We start from the raw sequence: 12,500 nt of genomic DNA, 5'->3' as shown, positions 1-12,500 counted from the left end.
TGTGTTAGATGAGAGGGAAAGCAAAGCTGAAAAGCCTTTTCAAATTGTCATGTCATTTAACAGGCGCACCGGAAAATAAGTGGGTGAAAGACGAAAATAAACAAGTCTGTTGGAAGCGTGCTTGAATTGCGACAAATGAGCCCCAAAATCAGCAAGAATTTGTGACGCTGATGAATGAAAATGGTTTAAGGGCATTCGTGAAAAGTGTAGTTAACGGAACCGTAAAATGACAGCTGTAATTGCCGAATTTGTCGAAATCGCCAATGTTCACCCGCGCGGTATAAATACCAATGGATCACGTAATGTGAGGAAATTGGTAAAACATCGCCAAAATTGCCGATTTTGTCCAAACGCCAATGTTCACCCGCGTGGTGTGATTACCAATGGATGAACTAATTTGACGAAATTGGCAAAACATCGCCAAAATTGCCAAATTTGCCAAAATCGCCAAAATCGCCAATGTTCACCCGTGTGGTGTGATTACCAATGGATGAACTAATTTGACGAAATTGGCAAAACATCGCCAAAATTGCCGAATTTGTCAAAATCGCCAAAATCGCCAAAATCGCCAATGTTCACCCGTGTGGTGTGAATACCAATGGATGTCCTAATTTGACGAAATTGGCAAAACATCGCCAAAATTGCCGAAATTGTCAAAATCGCCAAAATCGCCAATGTTCACCCGTGTGGTGTGAATACCAATGCATGAACTAATTTGACGAAATTGGCAAAACATCGCCAAAATTGCCGAATTTGTCAAAATCGCCAAAATCGCCAAAATTGCCAATGTTCACCCGCGTGGTGTCAATACCAATGGATGAACTAATTTGACGAAATTGGCAAAATATCGCCAAAATCACTAATTTTGCCAAGATTGTCAATCGTGCAGCTCTTTCGCCAAATCTGCCATTTTAGTCATCGTGTGCATTTCTGGACATAAGTGGTACTTTAAGCCGGTAGGGTTATTTAAGTGTACCATAAAGCACGTAAATTGTTATCAACCATACTATTCTTGCGGTTGCTCGCGATCTCAGGCTTGATGCTATCCTGCGTTGAGAGATTTTCGTACGAATGCCACCGTGGTGGTATTATGACTAACGTATGCCAATTGATTCGATCGTGTTGCTCGTCAAGTTGCCGTTGTGTTCGTAGCGATTGATGGTACAAGTATTTTGATCGCGTGAAAGCCTTCCGCCGAGACTTGGCGTCATTTGGCATGTAGAATTACACAGCTAGGAAAAGAAAGACATAGAAGATTTACTAACTTTCACAGATACCAATAATTTAAAACAATCAAACGAGTCAATCTGACAGACTTTGCAGCGGATAGTGTAGCCGGCCCTGATTGGCTGAAAAAAGACGAAATTTTTGGATCGATTGAAGAAACCGCAAGGTAATCAATAGTCATGGCAACGTCAATACCAGATTCAAATAATATACCGTTAATTACCGAGAGAAAACAAGACATGAAGGAATCTTATTGCTCTGTGAAGCCCTATTTTTATTGCTGCAAAGTGATAATTAGGCTAAGATTAAAAAAGACTCTTCCCAAAGCTTTTAGGGCGGCGGATTCATAGCTGCCTTCATAACTGGAAAATGTTAAGGTGGCTCTAAAGCCGCCCCAAAGAATTTTTATCGCCTTTTATCTCTTATATCTTTTATCTCAGCCTGATGTAATTACTTTCTAGAGATGAAACATATGGGTCGCCGATATTGTTTTTGAGATATAAGCGTTTAAAGCCAAAATATAGGGTGTTTTAACACAGATTTTTTTGTTGCTATGGCAACCTCTCACGTCACATCAGTGAGTACATCTCGTCAAGCAATTACAAGTGTTTCGTATGGTACCATGACAATGCCGTTACGGGAAACAGAGTTATAGAGTTAATCGTTCTAATAAGACATCTCCTCTACAATGTTGAACTTGTTTGAGTCAACTTGTAAGACGGAAGCCTGGAATAGAGTTAGGTGTCCTCAAAGTCTTAATGTACAAAGCTTTCAAGATATCAGTGTTGGCAATACTACTTCTGTTCCGATCAACTGTCGAGATCTTTGATCCGGGACAGTCCGTACCGTGTTTAGCCTTCTGCAGCAGTCACATCGACCAAAAACTGCTTTAAACGCTCGCCTGTATTTAGGAATTCTCCAAGCATAATTGAACGGATTGAAAACACAGTTTACTAAAACGATCGTGCTTGACAACGCAAAACAAACGCGAAAATTTCGCGTCCCTGAGAGAGAAAGTCTAATAGCAGACATGTTTACACTGATATAATAAGGCATGGAGGTTAGTTGAAGAACCAACAGAATACCTGACAACAATTTCCGCTCGCTGTTTCTGCGAATACAGGTACTCGGGTTCGTTCGAGTAACATAAATTTCCTACTGTATTTCGATTATGAAAACGGAGAGCAGTGTATGTTTTCCAGTAAACCACAGGAAGAATGATTAAAGGTAGTGTTACATGAACATGACAATAAAAGGGATCGAACCCACGATAGGAAAGTGCCAGCGAGAGACAAGCGAACAATATGGAATAAATCCAAGTGAAGACCAAAAACACTTTGACTCTCAAAGTGCAAAGGCTTATTGTCAAAGGCTTATGACGGAGCGGCGAAGATATTGCGTGAAAACGTTCCACAGACATTGCAGATATTGTGCAGATGGACACTATACATGTGACAATCCCGAAGGTACTTATCACAATTCTAGCTCCATAAAGGTCTTCTCTTATTCTTCTGTTTAACAAACTGATGTTGTAATAAATGCCTCCGCAGCCAGGCACAACTGCGGCTAACAAATCGCACACTCCTAAATTTACCACCAATAGCGACACTGGTGAATCCCGTACCCGATACACAACAGGATTTCGGAAGACTGCAATCAGGAAAACCGCGTTGGAAATCACCGCTGATATTGCAACCACAAATATCAAAATAATCTGTGGTAGATAATAAAAATGCTTGCTAAACTTGTGGTAAGATGTTAAATTCGCCTCACTTGAATTGAACATTGTAGTGAAAAAATACAAGTTTGGGTCACTCTTATGAACTCAGCAAGCGGATCAAAGAGCAACTGATTTGTGGCGAATATTCTTCTTCCGTATGTTATATTTGGGAGATCAGATTAGAAGTAATCTTGTGTTTTGTTAACCCTTTGTTGACGAGTGATTTGTACAAGCCAAAGGGTTATCAATCGAGAACTCTTAAAACTAAAGACACTTAGCTTTTTCGGAAAGTCTAACCTACATGAGACGATAACTGAAGCTAGTCCCTTAGGTCGAACCTACGTCCAGTCGAATTCTTTTCCGGATGCTCTACAACTGACCTATCAGTGACCAAGAAAACGCAATTTTACCGGTCGTATGATGTCTCTTACACAATTTGTAGAAGTTCAAAGGAATCATTAGGCTACAAATGTTTGTACTAAGGAAGCCACTTTTTATAAAAAAAACTTAGGAAGAGCCAAGGAAAGCCTTTCAGAAGGACATTATCCGGAAAACAGATGACGATTTCCCAAAGTGTTTAGAAATAAGAATACTTCACAGCAGCTGTTGAGATTTTTCATAATATCAACCAAGAAAGTAGCATTTCGACGAGAAATTTAAAGAGGTCCCTCTTTCATTTTCTCTTGCTAGCGACTAACTCAAGAAGCCGCATAGCCCTGTGATTGGGACGACCATAAACAATGTGTACATCCAATGTGTACGTCACTATCACCGACCAATCAAATGCCGGAATTATGCGCCTTTGACAAGCGCGCACGCTCTCGGCAGAGAGCGTTGAATGGACTTCGACCGGTTGATGGATGTTGCCTTAGTTCACAAGTAACATGGGTTACATTCCGTCGGCATTGTACTGCACCGGCCTCAACGACAAATATAAAGGAAATTTGTTTAAATGGTGTTGTAAGCTTGTCATCTCTTTATTGGTTGAGTAGTACTTTATCACCTTAATTGGCTGTCATTTCTGCAAGTATTTTTTCTTGTACTCTGCATACATTCTGCCTTTATCCTTCCTCTCGCTGTCAGCCGGAGAGAGATGTGGCCAGCTGGCAAATTTTTATCGCAAAAGTGGCAGGATTTTGTTTGCAAGGACAAACTGCGCGTTACCAATAATCGCAAATATCGCAAGAATAACAAAACTCTACAAAAAAAAAGGAAACAAAAATCAAAGGGGTCCTTGGGAAGATGAAAACTGATATCGCAAAAGCCGCAAGGATTTCCCTTTGTTTCCTTCTCTTTGTGAAATTTGTTATTCTAAGCTTACTTGCGATTATTGGTAACGCGCATTTGGTCGTCGCAAACAAAATCCTTGCGACTTTTGCAATATTTCTTTAATTGCTAGCTGCGAAATTTTGCTAAACGATTGCAATCTTGATTTTTGTAAGCGGGCATTATGTCCTTGCAGACGAAAATTTGGTTTTATCAACGGAGTTGATAATGTAAATTGGCCACCGTACAGAGATTCTAAGGTAACTCTTTGCCAAAAAAAACTTTTGCTAACGCTTTCAACCTGGACATAAGTACGCTGTCACGGTCTCTGAATTCTTCTTGACTGTGAAACTCCTGAAGCCGTGGTAGGTTCGTTCTGATCTTTCTTCTAAATAGTAACTGAATAGTAACTTACCAGGAATATTTCCTGTAGTTGAATGTGCTGCGTGCGATACAACATCATGAATTTATCCATCTCTGACCTTCAGTCACGACCATGTACTTGACGGAGCAATTCTTAGGTGTTTCGGGATCCTGCGATTTTGTGTTTTGTCTGTAGCCATTAAGGAGTTGTTCGTCTATGTTCGATTCCATTTTCCCCGGGGAAAGTTTGATGTGATTGCTGACAAACTGCGGTCCATTATCGGTCCTTAAATAACGAGGAGGGCCATGAGTGACAAACATTAGTCTTGGACATTAGTGATCGTACGATCTTCTCACTTGTGGTTGACTAAGAATCTGCTGTATTTGACGACTACAACAGATATGTAATCCCCAGAAGGTAGTGGGTCCAACAGGTCAGCGACTAGATGTTGCCAGAGTGCAGACGGAAGATCTGTTCGACTCATAGGCTCAGGTTTTAAACTAAGGCTGCTAAACAAGCTGACAGCCTTCACAAGTTTTACAAATTTCAAGCAACGACACAAATGACCGTCATCGTCACCAAAATGTAGGATTTCCAGAGATTCCAAACAAATAAGTAAAATTACCATTAGCCATTCGTGTAATTGCCAGTTTTAAGACCGTTTATTCCTCAGGACGCCGTTTGGTATTGTTACATGGAGTTAGGTCTCGAAGTCGCATACGAACAAAGGTCTTTAAGTATTAATATACAAAGCTTTCAAGGTAGAGCGAGTTTCAATTGAGTGTCGTAAAACCAAAACCAAAGTAATTAATTTGGCCGATCACAAGGGATGGAGACAATCCAGTAAACCAATCAAAACTCGAAGTAATGACGCGTAGCCGACACAAAGCGCGGGAAAATGTGCATGCGTGAGCCATGATTGGTTTTGGTTTCACTTCTGATTGGTTGAAAAAATAACGCGAGATCTTTGAGCCAATCACTGAGTGAAGTAATGCAAAACCAAAGCAATTCGCTAACTACTGTCGACACTCAATTGAAAATTGGCTCTATCACCGTTGGCAACACGACATGTGTTCCTGTTAATTGTAGAGTTCTTTGTTCCATCTTCATACCCCGAACCGTCTGCACAGTGTTCATCCTCCTACAGCAGCCACATCGACCAAAGACTTCCTTAAATGCTCGCCTGTATTTACGAATTCTCCAACAATAAATGAATGGATTAAAAACACAGTTTACTAAAATGATTTTACTTGACAAACTAAGAAAAATTTCGAAGCTCCTCGTCTCTGCGACGGACGGTCTAAGAGCAGATATGTTTAGAGCGATATAAAAAGGCATGACGGTTACGTAGAATAAGACAACAACCAACAGAATGGCTGACAACAATTTCCGCTCGCTGTTTCTGTCAATACAAGTCCTCGTTGACCTTCGAGCAACAGTCAAATTTCCAACTTTATTCTGGTTATGAAAACGGAGTGCAGTGAATGTCTTCCAGTTAACCACAGGTAGAATAATTAAAGGTAGTGTTACATGAACATGGCAATAAAGGAGAACAAACGCACGATAGGAAAGTGCCATCGAAAGAGAAGCGAACGATACGGAGTAAATCCAACTCAAGGCTAAAAATGCTTTGATTCTCAAATTGTTATAGCGAGCTCTGTGACGGAGAGGCGAAGATATTGCGTGAAAACGTTCCAGAGACATAGCAGATATTGTACAGGTGGAAACGATACATGAGATAACCCCGAAGGTATTTATCATAATTATAGCTCCATTAAGGTCTTCTCTTGCTCTTCCTCTTAACAAACTGAGATTGTAATAGATTCCTCCGCAGCCAGGCACAACTGCGGTTAACAAATCGCACACTCCTAAATTTACCACCAATAGCGACACTGGTGAATCTCGTACCCGATACCGAACAGGATTTCGGAAGACTGCAATCAGGAAAACCAGGTTATTAATAACTGCTGATATTGCAACCACAGAGATCAAAATAACCTGTGGTAGATAATAAAAATGACTGCTAAACGCGAGGTAAGATGTTAAATTCGCCTCACTTGAATTGAACATTGTACTGAAGCAAAACAAGTTTGGGTCACTCTTGTGAACTTTGCAAACGGCTCAGCTAAAAAACCAACTGATTTGTTGTGAATATTCGTCCGTATATGTTATAGTCAATTTGAGCGTGGGAGATAAGATGTAATCTTATTGTTCATTAACCCTTTGTTGACGAGCGATTTGTAGAAGTCAAAGGCGATTACCAATCAAGCATTCTCAAAAGGAACCCAATCAGAAAAAACAAAAGACTTTCAGAAGGTATCCGGAAAACAGATGACGATTTCCCAGTGTTTAAAAATTAGGATAGTTCACAGCAGCTGCGGAGGTTTTTCATATTATTAATCAAGGCAGCGACTAAGAGAAAATTACATCCTTCATTTTCTCTTGCTAGCGACGTAATCCAGAATTCGCAGACCTAAGATTGAGACCGCCATAAACAATGACGGATTTACAAGCCTCTGAAAAGCGTTCGCGCTGTCTGTAAATACCGGTTGATGGCTGTTGCTCACAAGCGACTCACTAACGGGCTCGTGCAAAGCCACAATACTTATACATGAGCCCCTTTTCGACTTTCTAGTAAATGCCATAAACACTGAAGTCGAAAGAACTACAATGGCCAATAGCAAAATACCTTACAAATCAAACGAAACCAATAAGAATTTAGAGTTAAAAACTAGGCTGCAAGCCAGCTGTGCCTGACTCACAACCCACATAAAGCACAGTACATAAAGGGTAGTAAGCCTGTGATAGTACCTGCTGCCTAAGAGGGTCTTAGAATATTTCTGTACTTGAATTCGCTAGACTCATTGAATTTTTTTGCGCTTTTTAGTGCGTCAATCAATGCAGCATATACGTGACTGTAAACGTGTCCGCCATAGTAACGTCTCTCTGGAGGGACCGATAACGCTATTACGGCGGTGATTCGGCTGTCATTTTGCTCTTGCTTGCATAGTACTTTATAATTATCGCCTTCTTGAATGCCATTTCTGCAACTATTTCTTTTGCACTCTGCATACACTTTCCCTTTCTCCGTCCTCTCGTCGTCACGGTCTCTAAATTCGTCTTCACTGTGAAACTCCTGAAGCTGTGGCCGGATTTAAGATTAGGGGGGCAGAAGTCGACGTGTAGGAAATCGGTGACCACATTTTTAAAGCAGGGTTTGGGGTCCTCAGTGAGTTCTCGAGCGCAGAGGAGACCCTGGGTACGAGGTTGCATTTTTTTGCGTCAACTCCAAGTACAAATATAGGCGCCTGGGAACCAATCTAGCATTTATCCACACGATACACCCGCCAGTTAAATCTTGTTTAGATGGTAGATGATTTTGAAGGGGCTCAAGCGACCAGATGTTGCCAGAGTGTACACGGAAGATCAGTACGAATCATAAGCTCATGTTTTAAAGGCTGCGAAACTAGCTGACAGCCCTTCAATTGTCGCCACACGTTGCCTCTCTTCGTTGCCACAATACTAGTGTGACCTTCATGTGCTAAATCCAATACACGAAGCCGAGGTTCCTTTGGCACTTTCCTTTGGGTTCCACGAAGCACAAGTTTTCCAGTTGCACTCAATTTACCTCGCAATACAATACAATGGCATGCCATCTGCCATTTAAGAGGCAATTTCGCATACTTTACAGTTCTGGAAAATATTACCATGCTCTCTCGACTTCACGGGCTGTCATGGCAACAAGTTGATAACCCACCTTACTTACTCGTCCGTCTTGTCTTTCTGTCCTGAAGGTGACGTTGGCTGTAACAGGTGTGACAATGAATTTGCGATGTTCCTTTGCCCTGGACCTTATTTGACTGTAAACTTGTAGGGTTGCATCCAAAGAAGCCACCTTTCGATCCTGGCGTAGGTCTTGGATTTACAAGAAAAGAAATATTCTAGACGTTTATGGTCTGTTAGAAGGTCATACGCAGCACCAACGAGATAGGCATGACGTTTTTCACATGACCACAATCATGACCACACAATGGCTAAAGCTTCTTTTTCAGTCCGTGAGTAACGGTTTTCTGTATAAGTCATAGCTGATAACTCACAGCTTGTTTTAATTGTACTCAGGTGAATTAAGGCCTGGGCCCAGATCTATGTTATGAAAACAAGTGAGGGGGTGGTCTAACCATTGATCCATTTTATATAACACGAAATAACTTAAGGACATCGTTAGCAGCAATGAGATGTAAAACCTTAACTGCTATATAGGATAATATATTATCACGCAACTAGTTTTAGCGCAGAAATCTTCTCAGCTAAACGGCAACACGTTTTATCATAAAAATTCTTTGACTTCCGCCATTTTAGTTTCAATAGGAATAATACGCAAACAGCTGTTACAAACATTGCTTGAAATGCATATCTAAAGCCAGCCTTACATGAAAACGTTGGCAGTGAGAAACTATATCTCTGTTATTAGCATATTCTTGTAGTTTTATGTTGAGATTGTCCTCAAAATTTCATATTTGCCATCGAAGCTTCGCTTCTCGGCCAAATGCAAATATTCATATTTCGGACAATCTCTCAGCCGCGGACATTATCAGCCGACATACCGGCGGCCCAAAGGGGTTTATTTGCTAAATATTTTGAGCCTGCAAACCGGCACTATGCAACCGCATAGCCTTGTTCTATTCGACATTCTTTACACCATTCCCAGTCGCAAGCAATTCAAAAGCCAGTGGCCATCTTTCCCAGCGTGTCGACAAATTTCAGCCATCTCCGAACAATCAAATCGCGCAAATCCGTTCACATCACTCAAAATCTTCAAGAAAATACACACAAATGACCGTCCTCGTCACCAACATGTAGGATCTCCACAGATTCCGAAGAAACAAGCGGATTTAACCACACTCCATGTGCTAACCATTGTCGTTGGCAAACACGCGATCCTCTTGCAGCGGCGGCTCTGGGTACCAATCAACAAGAAATTGTGCTCACCTTTTTTTCTACACATGCGCATGTCTTTTACACAGCTTATAAGGAGAGTGGGAAAGGTACGTTAGAACACGGATACTACTGACTTGACGGCTAAATTTCGTGACAAAGTCCATTTATAGTTAACTGTATATTCAATAAGTAAAAGAAAAAATAAATAAATAAATAAATAAATAGGGATTCCCATCGATCAAAGGCTATCCTGAAGATAACAAATAGGTTACATAGGAAGTAAAATTAACAGAACTATTCCTGTAATTGCCAGTTTTAAGACGATTTATTCCTCAGTCTGAAATTGTTGCATAGACTTTGGTCTCCGAGTCGCATACGAACGAAGCTTTCAAGATGTCACCGTTGGCAACATGACTTCTGTTCCTGTTAATTGTCGAGATCTTTGTTCCATAATCATAGTCTGGACAGTCTGCACAGTGTTCAGCCTTCTACAGCAGCCACCTGGACCAAAAACATCCTTAAATGCTCGCTTGTATTTAGGAATTCTCCAAGCATAAATGAACGGATTAAAAATACAGTTTACTAAAACGATTATACCTGACAAACCAAAAAATACTTGATAGCTCCACGTCTCTGCGAGGGACGGTCCAAGAGCAGATATGTTTAGCGCGATAAAAACAGGCATAAATGTTACGTAAAATAAGACAAGAACCAACAGAATGGCTGACAGCAATTTCCGCTCTCTGTTTCTGTCAATACAAGTCCTTGGGTCTCTTCGAGCAACCGACAAATTTCCTACTGTATTTCGATTATGAAAACGGAGAGCAGTGTATGTTTTCCAATTAACCACGGGAAGAATAATTAAAGGTAGTGTTACATGAACATGGCAATAAAGGAGAAAAAACACACGACGGGAAACTGCCAGCGAAAGACAAGCGAACAATAAGGAGTAAATCCAGGTGAAGGCTAAAAACACTTTGATTCTTATATTGTTAAAGCGAGCTCTGTGACGGAGCGGGGAATATATTGCGTGAAAACGTTCCACAGACATTGCAGACATCGTACAGATGGACACGATACATGTGACAACCACGAAGGTACTTATCAGAATTCTAGCTCCATAAAGGTCTTCTCTTGCTCTTCCGTTTAACAAACTGATATAGTAATAAATCCCTCCGCAGCCAGGGACAACTGCGGTTAACAAATCGCACACTCCTAAATTTACCACCAATAGCGACACTGGTGAATCTTGTACCCGACACCGAACAGGATTTCGGAAGACTGCAATCAGGAAAACCAGGTTAGAAATCACCGCTGATATTGCAACCACAGAGATCAAAATAACGTGAGCTAGATAATAACTTGAATGCTCCCCAAATTTGGGGTAAGATGTTGAATTCGCCTCATTTGAATTCAACATTGTACCAAAGCAAAACAAGTTTGGGTCACTCTTGTAAACTCTGCAAGCGGCTCAAAAAGGAACTGATTTGTGGCGAATTTTCTTCTGTGGCCGTATGTTATAGTCAATTTGAACGGTGGAGATGAGACGTAATATTGTGTTAAATTACTGAATTAACCCTTTGTTGACGAGCGATTTGTACAAGCCAAAGGATTATTAATCAAAAACTCTTAAAATTAACGACAGCTACTTTAGAAAGTCTAATCTGAAATAGTGAGTGTCATTGCTGATAGCTAGAGTCTTGCATTTTAATCGGTAGTAGAACCTACGGCCAGCCAATTTCTTTTCCAGATTCTCTACAACTGATCTATGACCAAGAAAACGCATTTTTTAGGGCGTATGATGTCTCTTACAGAATTTGTATAAGTTGACAAACGTCTGTGCTAAGAACTGAACCAATTAGAAAAAAAAACTGAAGAAGAACCAACAAAAGTCCTTCAGACGGTATTCGGAAAACAGATGACGATTTCCCGCAAGTGCTCAACCATTAGGATAGTTCACAGCAGCTGCGGAAGTAATTTTTTTATAATTACTCCTTTTTCGACGAGCGATTTGTACAGGCCAAAGGATTACCAATCAAGAACTCTTGAAACTAAAGACAGCTATTTTAGAAAGTGCAACCTCAAATATGCAAGAACTGAAGTGAACTGAAGTGTCGCATTTCAATCAGAAGTAGAACCTAAGGCAAGCTAATTTCTTTTTCGGATGCTCCACACCTGACCTATGACCAAGAAACGAAATTTTTCAGGGCGTATGATGTCTTTTACACAATTTGTAGAAGTTCAAAGGAAACGTTTGCGCTGAGGACTGTATTAAGAATTCAAGAGCGATTTGAAGGTCATCCGAAATGCTTAGGGACGGACCATTAGAAAAGTGATGGGGGGGTGGGGAAAAAACCAAAAAAAAATTCATGCAAGGGAAAATGCCAAGAAAAAAAATTCGCGCAAAGAAGAAGGTAAAGAAAAAAAAATTCATGCAGAAGGAAGGTCCAATTCGTGGATTTTTCATGACGTCACGGCCGCCATGTTGGTGTCCCCAAATGAAATGGCGGCCATGTTGGTGTCCCGATCCAATCCTCCGGGAATTGACAGCTATTATTATGCTAACGTCTTCTTTTGTTTTCGTTGAGAAACATGGCTGTTGATCACGTGAGTGAAACCCAAGAATTGTGACTTTTATTTAATAATTATATAATGTTTGCCAGTTTCTGCTAAAAATAATTCGTATTCAAAATATTCTTGGGGCCTTACCCCAGGCCCTGCTATATTATTATTAATAAATAAAGACATCTAGTGTACTGAGATGTTTTCCTCACACTGAATGAAATGACAAATTAAAGGTGACATAAATTAATTCACACTACAATAGCATGTTAAAATGGGGTTGACAGACCTGCACGACTAAAGTTGTGTGTCCATTGTGTTGACCAAAGCCTTTATAGTTTTGCTTAAAACAAGCATGTATTTAAGCGATTTCCCTTTTCTATAAGAGATCAAGGGAGGTTCCTTGTATATCTCTCTTAGTAG

The 12,500-nt window shown here is 40.5% G+C and overlaps 1 protein-coding gene across 1 annotated transcript; it reads right to left on the bottom strand.

Annotated features, from left to right (window-relative positions):
* Positions 1-1,094: 1,094 nt before the first annotated feature.
* Positions 1,095-3,013, bottom strand: LOC137975628 (D(2) dopamine receptor-like). Its single transcript, XM_068822761.1, has 3 exons — positions 2,313-3,013; positions 2,074-2,194; positions 1,095-1,232 (listed from the first exon to the last, which is right to left on the bottom strand). The coding sequence occupies exons 1-3, from the start codon at positions 3,011-3,013 to the stop codon at positions 1,095-1,097; spliced, it is 960 nt and encodes a 319-aa protein (XP_068678862.1).
* Between the last annotated feature and the right edge of the window lie 9,487 nt (positions 3,014-12,500).

Source organism: Montipora foliosa, chromosome 11 (assembly GCF_036669935.1).
Source record: "Montipora foliosa isolate CH-2021 chromosome 11, ASM3666993v2, whole genome shotgun sequence".
NCBI classification, from domain to species: Eukaryota; Metazoa; Cnidaria; class Anthozoa; order Scleractinia; family Acroporidae; genus Montipora; species Montipora foliosa.
The sequence above is the reverse complement of the archived record's forward strand: the minus strand, read 5'-3'. Positions and strand labels throughout refer to the sequence as shown.

Bases quoted from the DNA above. Each gene is read 5' to 3' on its own strand.
- LOC137975628 (XM_068822761.1), bottom strand. From the start codon at position 3,013: ATGTTCAATTCAAGTGAGGCGAATTTAACATCTTACCACAAGTTTAGC. The intron at 2,195-2,312 runs GTATTCTGTTGG...TGCGTTGTCAAG, and splicing joins CGAGCGGAAATTGTTGTCAG to CACGATCGTTTTAGTAAACT. The intron at 1,233-2,073 runs GTACGGACTGTC...TTCTTTTCCTAG, and splicing joins GCTGCAGAAGGCTAAACACG to CTGTGTAATTCTACATGCCA.